General features: G+C 45.8%; 1 protein-coding gene across 1 annotated transcript; it reads right to left on the bottom strand.

Moving 5' to 3' along the window:
* Window positions 1-125: 125 nt before the first annotated feature.
* On the bottom strand, window positions 126-20414 carry obsl1a (obscurin like cytoskeletal adaptor 1a; the record flags this gene model as incomplete). The annotated part of the gene is made up of 24 exons (XM_080527283.1): window positions 126-403; window positions 573-839; window positions 941-1045; window positions 1154-1315; window positions 1885-2038; window positions 2259-2371; window positions 2559-2825; window positions 3358-3624; window positions 3770-4039; window positions 4591-4860; window positions 5020-5289; window positions 5492-5767; window positions 5992-6267; window positions 7307-7582; window positions 7882-8157; window positions 8510-8782; window positions 9111-9271; window positions 9477-9591; window positions 10865-11140; window positions 11366-11632; window positions 11942-12247; window positions 12551-12811; window positions 14272-14541; window positions 19139-20414. 24 exons carry the CDS (start codon window positions 20412-20414, stop codon window positions 126-128), a joined length of 6732 nt encoding a protein of 2243 aa, XP_080383409.1.
* Window positions 20415-21750: the final 1336 nt, after the last annotated feature.

Here is a 21750-nt window from a genome sequence, read left to right as displayed (position 1 = left end):
GAGGAAACGTCCTTCTTACACCTGTTTAATCCAGGAGGGGGAGTGAACAGGTGCACAGTTCGATGAGAAGGGTAGAGGATCAGACCGCAACCAATGTTTCCTGCCTCTAGTCTAGAGAATTCCCTCTACTGTCCCATCACGTTGAGCTTGGCGCAGCTCTTGGCCTTTCCTGTGGTGAACTTGACCGTCCCGCTCATGTCAACGCTGGTGTGTTTCAGGGTGAGTTTGTGGATGGTCCCCTGGTTCTCCAGGCGGACAGAAGGGCCGGTCTGCAGGGGCTCCCCATTCAGAGTCCAAAGGGGGGGCTTGTTGATATCCACGGAGACCTCGCACTTGAAACAGGCTTGGTCTGGGGCCGTTACCTCCACATCCTCCAGCTCCTTCACCATCAGCAGAGCCTGGGCTGCAGGGGCAAGGGGATGAGGCAATGTCACCATTACAATACTTTACATCGATTTCTCCCTTCTCTCTCTCTTTCCTCCCTTCCTTCCATGATGTAATCACTTACAGTATCTGACTTGGGTGGATTGGTGAAAACAAGAAACAATCAGATCCACTCATCATCAGCTCACCTTCCACCAAGAGCTTGGCCGTGGACGTGTGCTCGCCGACCTCTATGCTGTAGGTCCCCTCGTCCTCTACCGCCACCTGCTGGATAACCAGTTTATGATAGCAGCCGTCAGATGTGATCTCCAGGCGCTCGGAAGGGACCAGCTCCTCCCTGCCTTTGTACCAAGTGGCGTCACTGCGAGCCGTGGACACGGTGCATTCTAGAATCACGCGGTGCTTCTCCAGGGCTGTGCGATCTCGGAGCGGCTTCACTATGGAGACGGGGAGCTCTGGGGACAAAGCAATAGATCATTTATGCCAAGGGTTGATAACAACGGATTTGAGGTCAGTAGAGGTTGTCTACAGCCTAGTCAATAAAACCTTACTGTACCTTGCACTTCTAGGTAGGCCGTGGATTCAGCCTGTTTGGCCACAAACCGGATCTCCCCAGAATCCTCTGCTGTCACATTACACATCAGGAGGAAGTGCTTTGTCCCTGAAGGAAGAACATTGTTTAATGAATTGATTCAATGAATTGATCGACTGACTAACTGACTGACTGACTGACTGACTGACTGATTGAATGATCAGGACTCTCTCTCACCCTCTGTGCGTATCTTGATGGTATTGGTGGGTCGTATCTTGTGGCCGTCTTTGTACCACTCCCCATTCACATCCTCCGTGGACACCTCACACATGAACACGGCATTCTGGTCCACCTTGACATAGAGGTCCTCCAGGCCCTTCAGCACCTCCAGCTCACGCTCTGAGGGCAGTGAGATTACACAAAAACCCAGGTTAGGAATATTTAAAATACTGCAGAGGGACATTAAAATACTGCAGAAGTTGACAAAATAAATCCATTTATGTCCACTTGTAAACCTAACTGCTGCCTTGTGAGTGAATAGCATGTTTTTCAGTTAAACATTTTGAACAATATAGCTAATTTTAGACCATTAAAGCGTTGCGTCATGTTATACGTGTACTTCATGTTTGGTTACCACCTCAATTCTCTAATGTTAGTGATATTCTACAATAATGATCCCAAAACCAATTTTCAAAATTGATGGTAGTGGTGGTAGATAGTATGGAGAGTATGAGACTACAGAGTTGGCATTGTTGGACTATCCACCACCAAATAAAAAACATTGCAGACCGCACCACCCAGCTATACCTCTAGATGGCAGTATGACACAACTCCAAATGTATCAAATGACACTTGAGGCCAGGTGCCAATGCCTGTTGGCAATGTGTTTTATCCTAATTTGTGTACTTAGATGCTTCTTTCACACACAACAAAAACATTGTCGATTAGGACTTTTTGTTTGATCCTACCATATATCTCTAGAGTGCAGGATGTGTTGATTTCTCCTGTGTCACAGGTGTAGGTGCCTGCGTCAGTAAGGCTACTCTGCAGTATCTGACAGAAGCGCTTTCTACCCATGGAGTAGATTCGGTGAGTCTGCCCTTGTTTCAGCTCCGTCCCATTCTATGGTGCAAAAGGCAGATGGTACAGGGCCATTGACAATACAGTATGACTTAGATGACACAAACTTACAAGTTATTTGTGTGTCTCTTGTGATGTGGAGGTAACAACTGTAACACGTACATTTCCGCATTACATATAATTGCTATGCCCTTATTTGTTGTAGACACAAATAATTGCTCCAACAATGCAGTATCCCATACATTTACATTTATTATTTTACCTTGTTCCACTTGACATCCACATTCTGTCTGGAGAACTCACACTCCAGTGTGACAGGATAGCCCACCTCACAGCGAAAGTCGGCCAGCTTCCTCAGAATGCTCACTGGAGTCTCTATGACCGACCAACATGGGAGAGAGCTTTAGAGAGATGATACACAAATGTAATTCGAGTTGGGCTCACATAACCTTTTCCTGGCCGGCAGTTGCCTCTTTCTGTCTGAGCACCTTTAGGGTGACTACCTCTTAGGGTGACTACTGTACCTTCATCCTTCTAATCCTAGAGGACTACAGTAGCTCACCTTTGACTGTAAGTCTGGCTGAGGTCCGGAGCCCCTCGGCTGAGAAGACGATGGTGCCTGTGTCCTCCAGGGTGAGGTTGGAGAGGGTGAGGCCGTGGACAAGACCGTTGGTGCTCACCCGCCAGTTGTTGTGTGGTTTGACTCGGATGCCATCCTTCTGCCACACCCCTTCCACGTCTGTGTGAGACAGCTCCACCTCGAAGGACGCCGTCTCCCGCTCAAATGTCTCCGTGTCATTCAGCCCCTTATGGATGGTGATCTTCCTCGCTGGGAGAAAGGAGAGAGAAATGGTGAAATGAAGAACGTTTGCTACATTGCCATGTTTTGTTAATCTCACACTGTTCATATGAATATGTAAAGAAAGAATAGAATACAATGTAGAATGTTATATTGCCTGCTTGACAATTGATTATTGTCTGGTTGCAGAGATTAACAGGTGGCAAAACTGATACTACCTCTATAGTCATGAGCCATTTCTGTCACAGCGTCACTCATCACACATACACTAGTGTAAGAGAGCCTACCAACATGTCATCAGCTTTCTCACACCCACAGGGGCTTTATCCATGGAAAATGGAGTTATATTTGGTACAGTATTTGGTGGCACCATACAAGATTGTGAAGGCCACCATTCATCAAGCACTAAGTTAAGCTGATGAGGACAGCTACTGTATATAAATGCAAAAGCGTTATAAATAGAAAACAGGGATTGAGTGTGTATAGGCCTATGTGTGTGTTTGTGTGTGTGTGTGTGTGTTCCTTTGTCTCAGAAAAAACATTGTTCATTCGGTCCACTTACGCTCAACATTGAGCTTGACCTGCGTGCAGTCATGCAGGGTCTCGCAGCGGTAGGTCCCGCGGTCAGAGAGGGTGAGGTTGCGGATGGTCAGGCTTCTTTTGCGGCCACTCAGCCCCAGCGTGTGTCGGGGTCCTGGTTGGATGACTACCCCCTGTCTCATCCACTGGACCTCGCCTGTGTCCAGACTGACCTCTGTCTCTAAGGTAGCATCGCCATACTCCTCTGCCATCACCGCCTCCGTCTTCTTCGTGAACAACACCTGAGCCTCTGAAACAAAGGAAGTGGGAGAGAAATACCTATTCAATGAGGAAATCTGTAAGATGTTCAGGTGTCATTGTTTTTCATTTTGTTAGGAAGACAGTAGGATGGAGGGCACTGGGAATCCCCACAAAAGCCTCAGCCACAGACTTACCCTGCACTTTGAGACAGGCCTTGCACACGGCGCCCTCAGCCTCAGCTGTGATCTTGGAGGAGTCCAGGACCTGGCAGCTCCGGATGAGCAGGCTGTGACACAGGCCATTTTGGGTGGCCTGGTAACGGTCGCCGAGGACGAGGGGCTCATTGTCCATCAGCCAGACCATCTGGACGTCCTCGGGGGAGACCACGCACTTGAACGTGGCGTCCTCCCCTTCTAACACTGTGGTGTTGTGGAGCTCAGTGAGAAACTCGACCACACGAGGCACTGAGGAGAAGGAGGAAGTAACAGCAAGGGGGAGGAAGGCATAGGAGAGAGAGTAACTGGGTGAGAGGGATGACGAGAAGGTTTTACCATCATAGCCAGGCATGGCCAGATTGTCTGTAGTTCTAAGTCTGTACAGGCGAGACTAACCATAACATGAACATTTCAGATGTGAACATTTCTAGCATTGGAAGAAATAACCAGTTCTGCGCTTCTAGCATAAGAGTAATACACAGTGGGGTAGTGGTGGTCTAGTGGATAGTGAGTTGGACTTGGGATCGGAAGGTTGTGAGTTCGAATCCCGCCTGAAGCCACACCACTACTAGTGTGCCCTTGGGTAAGGCACTTAGCCCTCAGTTACTCCAGGGGGAATGTCCCTGTAAGTCGCTTTGGATAAAAGCGTCTGCTAAATGGCAAAATTAAATTATTACACAGAGGAAACTATTTCACTGAAGACTTTTTCCAGGTGTTGGCATGCCATTCTTTATTGACACTTGGTTGCATCAGCATACTAAACAAACAGCACCACCTCTGATTCTGAGGGCCATACTTACTCTCTACTCTTAGCCTGGCGATAGTTCTGTCGTCTTTGGACTCGCAGGCGTATTCCCCAGCATCCTCACTGGTCAGCCGATGGATGGTGAGGCTTCGCTCCACGCCATCGGCCCGGATAGTGTACCTCCGGCTCGAGGCCACCACCTCGACGCCATCCTTCAGCCACTGGACGTCGGCCTTGGGTTTACCCACCTCACAGCGCAGGGTCACCATGCCATCCTTATGGGCCAGAGTATCGTGGAGAGGCTTCACAAACTTGATCCTCATCTCTAGGAAAAGCAGAGTTTGAGTTTGTATGTTTTTCTTGTCCTCGTCTACGTTACCTTTATAAATGCAGTATAATGGAGGTGGCATCCAGGAAACTCCCAAGTTTCCAACCCAGTTGGTTTCAGAGAACAGTGAAATTAAAGTGAAAACACAAGGGTTACCTTTGACTAGCAGGCTGAAGTGCATCTTGTCTGTGCTAGCATCACAGGTGTACTCGCCAGCGTCGGACCGCCTGAGTGGGTTGATCGTAAGGAAACGCTGGTGCCCCTCGATGCCCGTGTGGAAGCGTTCCCCTTCAATCGGCGTCCAATCTTTGAGCCAGTGCACCGGCGCCCTCTCCTTGGACACCACACCCATCAGTGTCACGCTCTCTGCCTCGTAACTTGTCAAGATGTTTGCTTCCTCTTTGTTCATGAAGGTAACTGGAGGTTCTGTTCAAAATACACAGAAAGATGTTGATTTTGTGTCTTGTTTTTTTAATAACAGCAGCCTATGTTTGTACTTTGTATAGGGGACTGAGTTTTTCCTATGTCCATGCGACCTGATAAAGAAAAACCATGTGTCCTAGATAAAGGTTGTACATTGTGGTCAATTGTTAAGTCCGTGCAACAAAATTCCACTACAGTAAAGTACCTTGGATCTTGACCATGGTGATCATCTTGTCGTCAACTGCATCACACATGTACTTTCCAGAGTCAGAGGACTGGGCGTTAGAGAGAATGAGTTTCCGCAGTGTGCCGTAGCTCTCGATGTATGTACGGGAGTTACTACAGAGCAGTTGCTCGTTGAAGTACCACTGGACTTGCGCATTGGTACGAGACACTTCACAGGCCAGGATCAGGTCGTCTCCCGCCACCATCTCCTGGTACTCAGAGTTGCCTGAGTTCCCCAGGATTGCTACTGGAGGCTCTGGACAGGGAGGGGACACAATGTTTTGTGTTTTTATTGGAAGGGGTTAGGACTTCTCTAATCTAAAAGGACTTTATCGAAAAGTAATTTCATGGTTTTATTTGTTAGCACTCAAGCTAAGATCTAAAACATAAATGAATGAAAAAATTATGAATAAAATATAATAAATAACAATAATACGAATACAATGTGAATGAATAAATGAGAAACGATCCATTCTTTACCCTCCACGGTGACATGGAAGGTGATGTTGTCATCTCCTGCCTCCAGGGAATACTCCCCAGAGTCTGCCAGCTCTGCATTGAGGATGATTAGTGAGCGGAATGCACCCTCTTCCTCCTCGCAGAACCTCTCGTCCCCCTCTAACCGGCGGCCATCTTTGTACCACTTGGCCACGCCGTTGGCCCTGGAGAGCTCACACTCCAACTCAATATCATCAGAGACCCGGGACCTCTTGTCTGTCTTCACCTCCGACTTCCTCAGGATTTTTACAGGTGACTCTGGTGGTTAAAGATTAGAATAACAAACTTAAACTTAAACATAAAACTTAAAATGTCCTTGCCATATCAAGTCCCATCTAATTGATAACAATTAAAGCCAAATCACATGTGTTCAAATTCAATTCAATTCAAACAACTTTATTAGTCCCACAAGAGGCAATTCATTTAGAGCTGCATGTTCACAGAAAAACATAAAAACGTCTCACCACATACAAACAACAACAACAACAACAACAAGTGCACCAGGAGCTAGGAAGATCATTGGGAATCGTGGGTACCTTGAAATAATACAGTACAATTCAACAATTAATACACATAGCCTACAGTGCATCGCTAGCCTATCCAAGTTTAACAGTCTGACCACAGAAGGGATGAAGGATTTGGATTTAGTGGTTTGTTCTACAAGCAGGCAAGGCAAAGCACCGCTAAGACGGTCGGCGCAGTAACCCAGTGTCCGCCAACAAATAAGGTCTGGGCCAGGGGCCTTCCTGATGTTTACTTGTTTTAGAAGGTCCCTGACCCATTCCTCCCTGATGACAATGTCACTGTCATAGTCAGCAGACAGAGACTCTCTAAGAAGAGAGATATTTGCAGAGAAATCATGCTTTTCGAAGCGGAAATAGAAATCGTTAAATGCATCGGGAAGATCAGCATCACTTATCCTGTTCCCTCTCACTATCACTTCCCTGTGTGATTGAGGACATCGTTTTGAGTCCCCTCCAGGCTGCCCGAAGGTCCCCGCTACTGTACTTATGTTATACCTTATCCATATACATTCATTTGGCTTTCCTTATCTCATTCCTTACTTATCTGGTAATTTCTTTCATTTCCTGGCTATTCCCTGTATAAAAAATGTGTTTTTTCTTGTTTAACACACTTTTTAGATATTTAGTGACCCATGGCTTGTTGTTAGGGAATATTGTAATGTATATACAGGGAATATTCATGTCCACCTGCACTCTTCACAAGGGACTGAAGACTCTAAGCACTAAAGGTAGCGTATTAGATGTTGAATGGTGCTCCATCCATGATCTCTTACCTGAAACTTTGACCTGGAAGTCGATTTTGTCACCTGTGGTGTCACAGGTATATTCCCCAGAATCCCACGGGCTGGGGGAGTGGATGGTTAGACGCCGGATAAGTCCATCTTCAGTGATGGTGACGTTGCTACTTTCCTCCACCTCCCTTCCATCCCTCCACCAGCTCACCTCCGCATTAGAGCGTGACACCTCACATTCAAGGATGATGGGGTCCCCAGCAAAACGCTCCAATACGTCAGACATCTCCTTAGGACGGGCAAGCTTCACAGGGGGTTCTGAGATGAAGATTGTTTTTGTCATTTTAGATTTTCATTCTTTGACAAAAATAATTGTTGAAGAAGAGAGACATACGCTATTGTGACTGTGGTAATCAAACATTATGAAAGTTCATACATACTTATGCTTATACTTATGCTTAAACTGCTTGTATTAAGAAATCATTAATTACGCCTGTCAGGGATAAGTAACATTCTCACCAGTCACCAAATTATCATTTAATACAAAAATATATGATAGATTAAAATCCAATATAGCCAACAGCTTGTGTGAGAGAGTTCATTGACTCCATCCATACCTTCAATAGTCACCAGGAAGATCACAGAGTCATCATTGGTGTCACACATATACTCTCCTGTGTCTTCTACCGTGGTTTTGGGGATGAGTAATCTCCGGTGGGCTCCTTGGACTTCTAGGATGAGATGGGGGCTCTCATCCACCTCCAGCCCATCTCGGTACCACCGGACCAGGGCCTCAGGCTGGGAGATCTCACAGCTGAGCTCCAGCCTTTCAGAGGGCAGCCTGGCCACCTCTACCTCAGACTCACTCGGGGAAACTATTCTGACTAGAGGCTCTGGAGGGGGTGAAAGGAAGGGCCAGGAAATCTTAGGACACTGTGGGCCGGTTTCACAGACAAGGCTTAAGCCTAATCCTAGACTAAAAAACATCTTCAATGGAGATTTTACATTGAAAGTGTGATTTAGTCCAGGACTAGGCTTAAGCCTTGTCTCTGAAACCGGCCCTGTATCTCTTTATGGGTGAAATCAACAGCTTTTTAGAATTAATTGACTGAGGAGTGAGAATATGATACTTAATGTACAGTATTATATTTAACCCTCAATCCACGACTCGACATGGCATTGATTTGCCTGATTTGACTGTGACCACACGCAATTGACAAACCAAGGAGGAACCCTGGACACTACCTGTGATGCTGAGCTGGAAGAACACAGAGTCGCCGTCCGTCTCACAGACGTACTCTCCGGAATCTTCCGCCGAGCCACAGAGGATGGTCAGCCTCCTGTATGGCCCCTCTGACTTTAGCCGGACGTTATCGCTCCCTGTGACCACCAGGCCATCCTTAAGCCAGCGGACCTCCCCACTGGAGCGAGACAGCTCACACTGCAACACGATCTCCTCTGAGATGTGACGATCCATGACAATGTCTTCCTTAGGCTCCACTATCATCACAGGGGGCTCTGTGTTTCAAGAGGATCAACATCAACATCATCATCAACATCATACCACTGCAACTTAATTCAGGGACTGAATGGGGACAGCTTCATTTTGGTAAGACAATAGAGCCAACCTCATTGTTTCTTCACTGACACATGCTGGCTAACATGACCACATACTGTAAGTGCTTACTTGCTTACCGTACTGTACTGGCTTGGATATTTTCTTTTCACATTGTCCTTTCCAGCACTGTCACAACAACTATAGTGGATAAGCCAGCACAGCGCCACACGGTTTGGCTCAGTAGTGTGAGTAGGGTAATACTGTCCCATAGAATTCATCATACTGCACCTTTGATGTTGACTGTGAAAGACAGACTGCTGTCTCCTGCCTGGCAGGTGTACGTCCCTTTATCTGTGCTCTCAGCCGAACGTATAATCAGCCTTCGCATAGCGCCCTCTGCCTGCAAGGTGATGTTATCACTAGGATGGATCTCACACCCATCCTTATACCTGGGATAGGATAAAGAAGGACAGGATAAGGATAATGAATGTGATTCCATACAACATGGAATTGTTTGTTAATTTCATAAACGTTCAGAGCTTTTTTTAACCTACTAGGATCCATTCTACCTCAATGACACCATGTGCATGTATCAGTGTTTGTGTATGGTGTTTAGCGGGCAGCTTTCATAGTTAGAATATTCCAGCAGTGTACCAGTGAGCCGTGGCGTCCTCTCTGGAGAGCTCACAGTAGAGCACCACAGGGTCCAGCTCCATGGCACTCTTATGGAGGTCCGCCTCAGGGACAGCACTGAATGACACAGGGGGACCTGGGGGAACAGGGGGGGGGGGGGGGGTTAGCCATGTGTAGGGGTTGGAAGGGCTGAGGTTTTGAAGTTTTGGTTTGGTTGGGTGTACTGGAGAGGCAAGGAGAGATGGTTAGCTGATTAGAGGGATTGGATGATTTGACTTCGGGTTAGGTTAGAGTTTGGTCAGGTACTGTAGATGGTGAGTCTAATGGGTTAGAGTTTCATTGGTTGGACTGAAGAAGCAAGAAGATATTATCTTGTTAAAGGGACCCTGTTAAAGTTCAAGTAACTAGTTGAAAACTAGGTGAAATGTCAGTCTTCAGAAACACAATTAGGAAGATCAAACAAGCAGGTAAAATCTAGAGAGGAACAAATACTGTAAATCAACACTTATACTTGTAATGACTCCATAAAACAACAATCATGTTATTCAACAACATAAACAAAGTTACAGTATTAAGACCTCAGTATTAGATTATACAGTATTAGACCTCAAAATGAATGTAATCGTATTAGCATTCCGTCTCAGGAAAAACAGAACAACAATCTCTTCTGTTCACCTTTGACCTCCACCTGAAACACACTGACATCATCAGCTGTTTGACAAGTGTACACGCCCGAGTGAGAAAAATCAGCTGATTGGATAATCAGCATTCTCCTGCACCCCTCTTCCTGCAAGTCTACCCCAGGAAGGTTGAAGATCTGCTCGCCATCTTTGTACCAGTACACCTGAGCATCTGGGTCTGATAGGTCACACTGGAGCATAATGGGATCACCCGCCTCAAGGGACTTGATCCTTTCCACTTCTGGGATTTGGCAGAACGTGGCTGCAGCGGCTATAGGTGTTATGATTGGTTAATGTGAGAGATATGAGATGCTCAGTTAGCCGGTGTGAACATCAATCAGATTTTGCATGACACGGCTGGGTTGGAATTCTTTCATGTTGTAGATGTGATGGGGTTATTCATATGATGTTACCACAATGCCGAGTTCCCATGTTGGGGATTCAATGAGGCGGTATTCAATGGGATGTTGACATCAGGGTTGGAATTATTCTATTTTATTTCTTAAATTGATTTCCATTTCAATTCAGGGATTGATTGATTTATATTAAAAACATGATTGACAAATATATATTTTTTTTTATTCTCATGGAAATGACCCCAGTCCTGGTTGATGTTGATGTTGATAATGAAAAGGTGAGATAGTTACAGAACTCGAAACACTGACATCTATCAGTTGATTTGTGTTGTTAATGATCTCAACTATGGACAGGTATGAAATGAACACTCACCTTCGACCTCCACATTGAATTTGACAACGTCACTCTTGGTCTCACAGGTGTACTCCCCAGAGTCAGTGAACTCTGCTGATTGAATGACAATCCTTCGCATGTTCCCCTCTGATTGGATGTTCAAGCCATCAGTCACCTGGAGCTCCACTCCATCCTTGAACCAGCACACACTGGCTAAGGGGTACGACACCTCACAGTACAGGACGATAGGGCTGCCAGATTCAACCTTCTTGTAACTGTCCCTTTCCGACAGAAGGGTGAACTTCACGACTGCAGCTGGAAAGTAATCATTACAGAAAATGATAAACATGCAATGTATTATAAAAATCACATGACTGCTTACTTAGCATTTGATATTTCGAAAATTCAGCAGAGCAATTGACTATGAGTGAATAAAATGATTCCTCCCCAATGCAGTTGACAAGAAATGCGAACAATTCTTGCATGACACCATTATTTTGTTACCATACTTTACTTCAAACAATGTTTCACAACACCTACGTTGAACCTTGAGGACAGCTGAGTCTCTGACTCCTTTGGCGATGAAGGTGATCTCTGCTGTGTCGTCTGTGACCCTGGAGCTGTGGATCATCAGTGAGTGCTGTGTCTGTGAGTGGCGGATAGAGTAGCGTTCACTGTGCTGCAGTTGGGTGCTGTTAATGAACCACGTCCCCGTCATAGAGGCGGAGAGCTCGATGGAGAAGCGGGCGTCCTCTCCTTCCATCACCTCACAGCCCTGAAGGGGGGAGTGGATTTTGGGCCCTGGGACTGAGAGGCAGAACAGTGGAGACAGAAGTGGAATTGTCATTATTTTTTTCAACTTAAACTGTACAGAAAATATTCTCTATTTGAGACCAATTGGAAGATAACAGATAAACCAATTGGTATGTGTTTCACACTGCACTTTCTTTATGTGCAATACAGAACACCACCCACGGTCTCCAGAGTACATTCATGAGATATCCACTGTAAAATCAAGTGTCTCATTGACCTTCTTTAGGAAATTCCAACAATTCTAAAAACTTTCTTTTCCAGAAAACAGCTGTGCAATATGTGATGTCGCACTCATCCACTCACCCAGATGAACTACTTTAGGGAACTCCACGTGACCGCTGCGGCCATACTTGTTGACACTGCAGACGCGGAAGCGGAAGTTACCCTCGCACGGCACACTGTCACCCATGATCTCAGCAGATGTGGCAGTATCAGAGGTCATAATCTTCTGCCACTCCTGAGAGCCGACCTCCTGCCTCTCCAGGACATATACGGAGCGGGTGGTGGTCTGGGTGGTGGAGGCCGGCTCCCAGGAGAGAAGGGCACTGTTGGGCCTGTCTACGTCTATCTGGATCCCCACTGGACAGATGGGCGGACTGTGTCTGGTAGCTGTTACAAATGGCAGGGGAATGGGTAAGTGGGCGAGTAAAGTTTGTCATAATAGATTGAGAGGAGATGCAGTGGTGACTTACTGTTTCCAGTAAACATGTGTTAATTATGTTAACGTGTGTTTAACGTGTTTCTTTAAAGGGGGTTCAACAGTCTAAACTATGTTGATAGTCACCATAACCTGTGTTATTTCTAGGACTATCTGTTGTGTTCAAGGAATGATATAAGATGAAGTGGCTAGTCACACAATCACAGAGAATTCCTCAACCATATGCTATGTAGATGAAACACATGGTCCTTTACCCTTGACTTTGAGCCGTGAGGAGGTCTTGGATCTGCCCGTTACAAAGGTTACCACACCGGTGTCCTGGTGGGCGACGTTGACAAAGACCAGGATATGGGTTTTACCAAAAGACTTCAGGATGGTCTGTTGGGTCTCACGTAGCTTCAAGCCATCTTTGTACCAGTGCACCTCCATTTCCTCCTGCTCCACCTCCACACAAAATACTGCATTCTCCCCCTCCAGGACATCCAGTTTGCGGGGCAATTTACGAACAATTGGCCCTGGGGGATGAGAGAGAGAGAGTCAAGGGTAATCTATTGCATTAGATCTCAAAGGAGAGTCATTTTATTTGCACTCAAACAATAATTCAAGGGGTATTTTTCAATTTCATGTTCATGGCATGAGCACATCATACAGAGTAGCCTACATTGTATTGTCCAAATTATTAGAATATTTTGCAATAATTGCAATGATTGAGCAGATTTGATATTAGCCTAATCATCTATTTTTCCTGTACTATATTGGAGAATGACTGATTTCTTTTAAAATGTGATCTTTAGATTTGACTTGCTGACAACGTATAGGCTACTATAGTTGAAACTAACCAGCTATCACACTCCTTATGCCTAGCCAAACATGTTGTCACAGGCATAGTAATAGTGTTAAAGTAAGGTGTGCACATAACTTTTTGGGGCCAGTGCTCAGAGGAGCACCTATGCTGCTTGGTGCTCCCCGAGCTCACGAGTCACGACCCGTCCCACAGGATGGATAAAAAAGGGATACATGGATAATTTATATTAGCAAAACGACATTTATTCATAAATAAAGATGAACGAACAAATTATTGTCTCCAAAACAAAATAAACAAATGCAAAATCAAATGACTGCTCTTTAAGCATGAAAGTCTGTCAGACTCCTTTAAACACAATGAAATCAACTGACATCTCTTTAAGCACTAACTGAATGTCTGTTCTTTAAACACACTGAAATAAACGGACATCTCTTTAAGCACTGCTCTGTTCTGTAAACACTGAAATCAACTTTTCAACAAAAAGTTACAGCCTAAGCATTTATTTATGCTACAAGCTTAATCATCATCATCACTGCTCTCTTGACTGCTGTTATCACTGTCCTCAATTTCAACCATGGTAGAGGATGTTGTAGGCTATCACTTTAAATAGCTCATTATTTTGATTGTGAAACAAAGTCATTTTTTTTCTTTTTCTAATAGAATTCCCAACCATATTCCCTGGGTCAGGGGTCGAGGTGCGATTATGAAGCTGTAAAACAAACGTCTGAACGTTTGAAAGCTTCAGAGAAAAGAAACGTGTCCCTTGGTGTTGTTTTTCCTTTTAGCGACGAGTCGTTCAGGACTGAATTTTCACGTGATAACCGTGCGATACGCGATACGCGGAATGAAAGTACGAGTTACGATACTTTCCGAATGTTTTCGTGAGGGGAGTCGCCGTGGTCGTCGTCGGTGGACTGTTGTGATGGATTACTCGTCGGGCCTTCGGCTGAGGGGACGGCAAATAGTTACTTAGTGGGGCTTGCAGTGATGCAGCAGTCAGCAGTCAGCAGTTGGATTTTGAGGAAGTAAATTCCTCTCCCAGCGGTTCCAGCTGTTGGTGCGCAAGAGCGCCTTCATGCGGCTGATCTGCCGCGCAGCATGCATTTTGGCGACGCATGCGCACTGGCGCACCAGTTATGTGCACCTTATTCAATAATATTACATGTATACCTTTGACTGCTAGCTCGGCGATGCTCTTCCCTCCGTCAGGCATCTCGCAGAGGTAGACCCCGTCATCGTCTGCTCCGATATCATGTATGGTGAGTCTGCGTTTCGTTCCCTTCTGTTCCATCCCATATTTACTGCTGGGTTGTAGCCTCTGGTCCTCTAGGTACCATGCAATAGGGATGGAGTCCTCAGGTACCTCGCACTCTAGTACGGCTACGTCCCTCTCTCTCACTTCCACGTCAGCAAGTGACCGCTTGAACCGCACTGCTGGACCTGTAGATCAAATAAGGAGATTGTGTTTCAGGTACATTAAAAATCAAACCAACCTTAGTTTATATTCTGTAGCACATTTCATGCAAAGATGCAATACAATGCGTTTTATAGGAAAATGTATGAAAACAAAGAGACAAAACATAAGAGGATAACAAGTATGCAGTTCTGTAGCCTACAGTAGGCCCTACTATAAAAGCAGAGAACAAGTGAGGGAGGTAGAAACTAATGCATGGTAATGCACGTCTCACCGGCAGAGGGGGGGGTCTCGCGATAATCCACCGCGAGTCCTGGAAGGTCTCTCCTGTCACTCTGCCAGTGTCTCATTCTTTTGAGTCTGTGGCTCTACAACTAAATGGACCTACCCCAACTGTTTTAGTTAATATCTACCGCCCACCCAAACCAAACAAGGATTTCTTTGATGAATTCAACACATTTCTCACCCACATCTGTTCACTCTCATCCAACATAATTCTGTTAGGTGATTTAAATATTCACATGGATAATAGTAATCATGCTCTCACTAAGGACTTCATCTCTTGCCTGGACAGTTTTGGTCTCCAACAATATATTGATTTCCCTACCCATTCTAAAGGTCATATTTTGGACTTGGTCTGTTGCTCAGGTGTCACTCCCCTCAACTGTTCTGCTGTTGACCTCCCCATCTCTGACCACATGCTTGTTTCATTTAACTTAAGTTTGTCTCTATCCAAAACCAAACAGTCACGTACTATGTCCTTCCGCAACATCAAACATATTAATTTAGCAGATCTCATAACAGGCATCGACACTTTCCCCATCATCACCCCCCCCATGCACCCCTGATCAGCTCGTCTCTCATTACAATGATGGACTCCAAACTCTGCTGGACTCACTCGCGCCCCTCAAAACCCGGACTGTCTCATTCCCCCATTCTGCCCCCTGGTTTTCCCCTCACCTACGTCTGCTGAAAGCCAAAGGACGTCAGCTGGAGCGGCTTTCAAGAAAAACCGGTCTCACTGTTCACAAACAGATGCACCATGCCCACATCCTCCTTTACAAAGACGCCCTCTCCTCAGCCAAATCCCAATATCTTACAGACAAAATCACTGCTGGTGCTGGGAACACCAGGGCCCTGTTCTCAGTGGTCAACAACTCACTCCGCCCCCCCGACTCCCTTCCCCCACACTTCTACTCCACTGACCACTGTAACTCCCTGATGTCATTTTTCAACTCAAAAATAGCCAACATCCACCAGCAACTGACCCCTCTTATGTCCAGTTGTCCATCTCCCCTATCTCCCCATCCCCCCCTCTCTGTACCTCTCTCCTGCTTCCATCTCCCCTCTGCTGCCGATTTATCTAAACTCATCCGGAAATCCAAGCCATCCACCTGCCAACTTGACCCCCTGCCCTCCTCCCTGGTCATAGCCTCCCTCCCCTCTCTCCTGCCCCTGATAACTACAATCATCCATTCCTCCCTCACCTCTGGTTCTGTCCCATCATCTCTCAAATCCGCAGCCATAACACCTATTCTGAAGAAACCTGGTTCAGACCCCAACATCTTCAATAACCTCCGTCCCATCTCCAACCTGCCATTTCTTTCAAAAATCTTGGAAAAAGTGGTGGCTTTACAGATTCATACTCATCTCTCTAACAATAACCTCTACGAACAGTTCCAGTCTGGCTTCCGCCCCCTTCATAGCACAGAAACAGCCCTCCTCAAAATCACAAATGACCTCCTGATGGCAGCTGACTCTGGACTCTTATCCATTCTCATCCTACTCGATCTGAGCGCCGCTTTCGACACTATATCGCACTCCACCCTCCTTAACCGTTTAGCCTCCATTGGTATATCTGACACCCCTCTACACTGGTTCCATTCCTATCTCTCTGGCCGCACTCAGTTTATACAGTTAAAATCATTCACATCCCATCCGACCCCCCTCTCCTCTGGTGTTCCCCAGGGCTCTGTCCTTGGCCCTATCCTGTTCATCATCTACCTCCTCCCACTTGGTCTGATTTTCCGTAAATACAACATTCATTTCCACTGTTATGCGGACGACACCCAGCTCTACGTTTCCTCCAAACCCACTTCCACCCTCCCTCCCTCCTCCCTCTGTGCCTGCCTACAGGAACTTAAATCCTGGTTCACTTCAAATCTCCTCAAACTAAACAGCAATAAAACAGAGGTAATTCTCATTGGCTCCAAATTCACACTCACCAAGCACCCCAGTTTCACCCTCAACATAGACAACTCCTTGGTTTCCCCCTCCCCCCAGGTTAAGAGTCTGGGTGTCGTCCTCGACAGCACCCTTTCATTCCACTCCCACGTTAACAACACCATCCGGTCTGCTTACTTCCATCTACGTAATATCAACCGCCTCCGCCCTTCACTCACTCCCAACAGCGCCGCAATCCTGGTCCACTCCCTCGTCACTTCCCGCCTAGATTACTGTAACTCCCTTCTCTTTGGTCTCCCCCACAAACTCCTCCACAAGATCCAACTGGTCCAGAACGCTGCTGCCCGTATTGTCACCAGAACCCCTGTCATCAGTCACATCACCCCCATTCTACACCAACTCCACTGGCTCCCCATCAAACACCGCATCGACTACAAAATCCTTCTCCACACTTTCAAGGCCATCCATAACCTCGCCCCTCCATACCTGTCCGACCTCCTCCACATCAACATTCCCACCCGGTCCCTCAGGTCTGCCTCCTCCATCAACCTGACCGTCCCCCCAGCCCGTCTGTCCACCATGGGGTTTAGAGCCTTCAGCCGCTCCGCCCCTCGCCTCTGGAACTCCCTCCCCCCCGACATCAGGAACATTGACTCTATCATCTCATTTAAAACCCACCTCAAAACCCACCTGTTTACGCAGGCGTATCCCTGTTGATTTGCTTTTCCCGTGCTGCTCTGCTGCTGGCTATGTTTTATACTGTATATTTCTATGTGTTTTGTGTTTTGAATTTTGTGGCTGTTTTTAGATTTGTTGTTGTACGGCGACCTTGAGTGCCATGAAAGGCGCCATATAAATAAAATGTATTATTATTAAATAATAACTCAAATGTGTTGAAATAACTGACTGAAGAAAAGCCTAAGTAAAACCTAAGTAAAAGCAAGGATAAAAAGGTAAGTTATAAGATCAAAACACACTACAGTAGGCTACTGTATGTCTCTTAGTAGGCTACAGGTAGTTGTAATATAAACTTCTTCTAATCCATCCATGATAAGGAGACTTCCATTGTGTGGATTTTTTTTTTTTTTGAAAGTTCTATCTCAGGAGGAATAGGCCTACTATTGATTGAGCTTTGAGAGTTAAAACAAGTTGTGAGACTTTGACCTACTGTAAGATTTCAATTAGACACACTATGAACAATTAGCTCTGTGAAAACTGCATACTATATAATGCTATCCCATCTATCTCTGCATTCATTTTATTTGGTCAATAGTGATACTTCAAATGAGCTATGTTAAGAGCTGGGACCGAGACTCTGTCTCTGTCTTTCATAGGACGCATACCTCAGCACATGATTCAAGCACTAAATTTAGGAAGACATTCAAGTATGGGGTGGGCCAGAGCGGTTGAGGGGGGCAGGGAAAGGCAGTAGGAGACTGGGCCTAGTGGGAGGCAATGGGTGGGGGGCAAGGGAGAGGCTGAGGAAGACTAGGGGACAAAGAATGCATACCTTTTTAAAAGCATACAGTAGATTACTGTACAATAAAACTTCAATTCCTCGATGCTTCCCATCTCTATTCCAGTCAATCAAAGAGCGATCTAAGTTTCATTCACTTCGAGCTCCATCTCAAGTGTTTTTGAATGCAGTCCCTACATGACTGACAGACACTGATATAGCATATCATGAGTGATGACATGTCTACTGTGGCTCCCACTTAGTAGCTCAATTAATCAAGAGTCAATCATAATGATTCCCCAGTGGATTGGGGATCTGGATGCCTGCATGAGACAGATTACCATTTAACTGACATGGCCAGCTGACTCTAGTGTGACGAATGGGGGGGTTGGATCCATGAGGATTATCTTTCTATTATGATAGAATTATGAAAAAACAATTACCAATTACAAGGGTGATTTAACACATATCTTTTTGCCATGCATTTCCACAATGTACATAGAGCGATTAGTCATGACAAGTGCCGCTTATGATCTAAGTTCATCTCTGTGACATATCTATGAGGTCAGAGATATGCTTCAGAGCTAACATGAGGATTTCTCGATCATGTCATTTCCATAAAATGGTGACTGATTCAACTGACTAATCTGGGTGGGTGAGAGCAAGGCTGTTGCGTATACCTAACCAATCAAGTGAGATCATTCATCAACAGTGGTGAGGGAATGCAGAGTTAAAGGTATACTAAGGAAATATTATTGCAAATTGTTTTCCTAAAATGTTTGCTTGAGTGTATAGTGTATGCTACTATGTTGATATAATATAAATACATTTCTTGCCTCACAAACCTTAGTTTTAGGCTTACAAATGTACCCATTTTGTAAACATTTTTGACCAAGGAGCAAATGCCCAGAAAGAGCATGCCCAGAGCCAAAATCCTCCATAATAACTTTAAAGAAAAAAGATTGTCATACAGTATGACCTACCTTTGACAGACAGGTGAACAGCGCTGAGAGTTTGTCCGAGAGCGTTAGACGCGGCACACACATAGAGCCCAGTGTCCTGCTGCTTGCAGTACAGCACTTTAAGCGTGTAGTAGCCCTCACGGTCCTCGAAGACAAGGTGTCGCCTCCCGGCCTCCAGGGGCACTCCATCTTTCTTCCAGATGATCTCAGGCTTAGGTTTCCCCGTTACGAAGCAGCGGAACTTGGCATGTTTCCCCTCCGTCACCGCAAACTTCTTCACTTTGGACGAGTTCAGGTGAGGATCCTCTGGCTGTCTTGAGGAGCCATGAGGTCTACTGTTTATGTGTCTCCCAGCATGAGGTGACCCGTGACTGTTGGAGTATTCATTTGATGACTTCCCACCTCTGTTCTCCTCTCGTTCTGGGACAGGCTCTACCAGAAGCACAGCGCCTGCTAGCGCCTGCCCATAGCGGTTGGCGGCCCTGCAAGTATACACGCCACCATCAGGCATCCGCGTGCGGTAGATCTTCAGCTGGCACCAGCCGCCCTCCTGGCTGCCCACACTGAAGTGGGCACTCTCAAAGATGTCGCTCAGCTTCTTGCCGTCCTTTTCCCATACTACCTCGGAGAGACTCCCCCAGAGTTTGCAGGAGAAGGCTGCGTCCTCCCCCCGGTCCACCCGCAGGGAGAGAGGTTTGATGAGGAAGCGTGGCTTGTCATCTGCCGGTGGTTGTGCCTCCTCTTGGTGCTGGTGTGTTTCTCTCCTCTCTCTATTCTGCTGCCTCACCTCTATGTTTTGTTTATCTCCAGACTCCCCATTTGGTTGCCCTATAAACTCTCCATTCTGTTTCCCTCCAAAATCATCATTTGGTTCCCCTCTTAACTCCCCGTTTTGTTGCCCTCCAAGGTTCCCATTCTGTTGTCTCCCATTTGACAGTTTTGGCTGCAGCACGCCATTGACCTCCTTCTGTTTCTGTACCACGTCCCCTTCCTGACCCTCTCCTTCCACTTTCAATGTGACTGCTGCACACGTTTCCCCGACACTGTTACTGGCCTTGCAGATATACTGACCAGCATCCTGGTTAGTCACCCCTGTGATGGTGAGGAAGTAGGCTTTTTCCTCTTCAGAGACCCTGAAGCGTCCTTCAGAGAGGATCTGTACGTTCTTACGCTCCCAAACCACGTCGGGCCGGGGGTCACCGCCGATCTGGCATTTTAGGACGACATCCGTGCCACACTGTGCCACCACTGGGCGTGCATAGCCCAGCAAGCGAGGAGCACCTCCGAAAATGTCCATATTGGCTTCCTCTGTCTCTTCTCACTTTGATTGGCAAAAATAAATACACTGTAGGGGGGTCTCTTGCTGATGTCTTTACCGCCTACCAAGCTGTGAATTTAGAAAGAAGACATTAAGTAGGTTCACTTCCAAACACACTGAGGTATAGGCCTACATGTACCATGTTCTTCACCTCAGTGTTTTGTTTACTCCCCTTTAATCACACTTCAGAAAACAGAGTTTTGAAATCACAGAAGCCCCTCGGTTCACAGGCATCCCAGCTGGTGCTGTAGCTCATTGAGGCGGTATTTAAAATAGTCTGTCCAAATAAAGACGTGCCGGGGGCTTGTGTCAGATAACATGCAATCTGTGCAGTGAAACATACCTGTACTTACAGACAATAGTCCTGGGATAAAGTGTATTAAAGGATTTATTGATATAATGTGAAACATCTGTTCCACACGCAGGTACATTTAGAACATTCTCACTCACTTGTCCATGGGACCAATCCAGCTGAGAGATTTTGAAACTGACTATACCGTGGGGAGAACTGCAGCTGGTGCCCCCATTGAAACCCATGTTTAACTTTGGACTCCATATTATGCCAAAATAAGACTGCAATTTTGGTTTTTATTATTTCCTAATACATTATGTAGTCTTCTCCCTGGACTGTTTTTCATAGCCCACAAGCCACGTACGAAGCTTATTCGTTTTTTCTTTGTTCTTTTTTTCTCTCACCGAATTGAAGGTAAGTCACAAGCATCACGCACGTCCAAGACATGTGTGCCTGTGAAAAAGTAAACCCCATGTAGGCCAGAAAAACACTGAAACGTGCCTCTACTTTAGCAACTGACTGTGCCTGTGTTGGTGCCACCAATCACTGCGACAAACCGTCTCCCATAGGAAATCCATTGGTTGGTTATAGTTAGCTATATCTTATTATAATTATGTATATACAGTATATCAATGGTCCATACTGTTAACTGTGGTCTACGTGTCTCTTTTAGGTTAAGAACTGCATCCTTTCCCTCCAAAAGACTCAGTCATACATTCTACTGCTGGATCAGGCCATTGATCCATGTATTTGTCTAGTTCATTGCAATATGTAAAGGTACTCTTAAGTTTATATTGACAACAGTCAATTTGTAGTCTAATAGTACTGGTCTATCTGTAACATAGTAAACATGCAGTTTATAGCATAGAGGTGCTAATTATTCTTAACACTGTAACTACCAGCACCGCCACATGGTCATTTTGAATTGAATCTTAATTCTTGTAATACTTATTTCAGTCAAATCTAAATCAGACATAGGGAAACATGGGAAAAGGCGGGAATATTTCAAACTTACCAGTTCTG

Source organism: Nansenia antarctica (genome assembly GCF_963989245.1).
Source record: "Nansenia antarctica genome assembly, chromosome: 3".
NCBI classification, from domain to species: Eukaryota; Metazoa; Chordata; class Actinopteri; order Argentiniformes; family Microstomatidae; genus Nansenia; species Nansenia antarctica.
The sequence above is the reverse complement of the archived record's forward strand: the minus strand, read 5'-3'. Positions and strand labels throughout refer to the sequence as shown.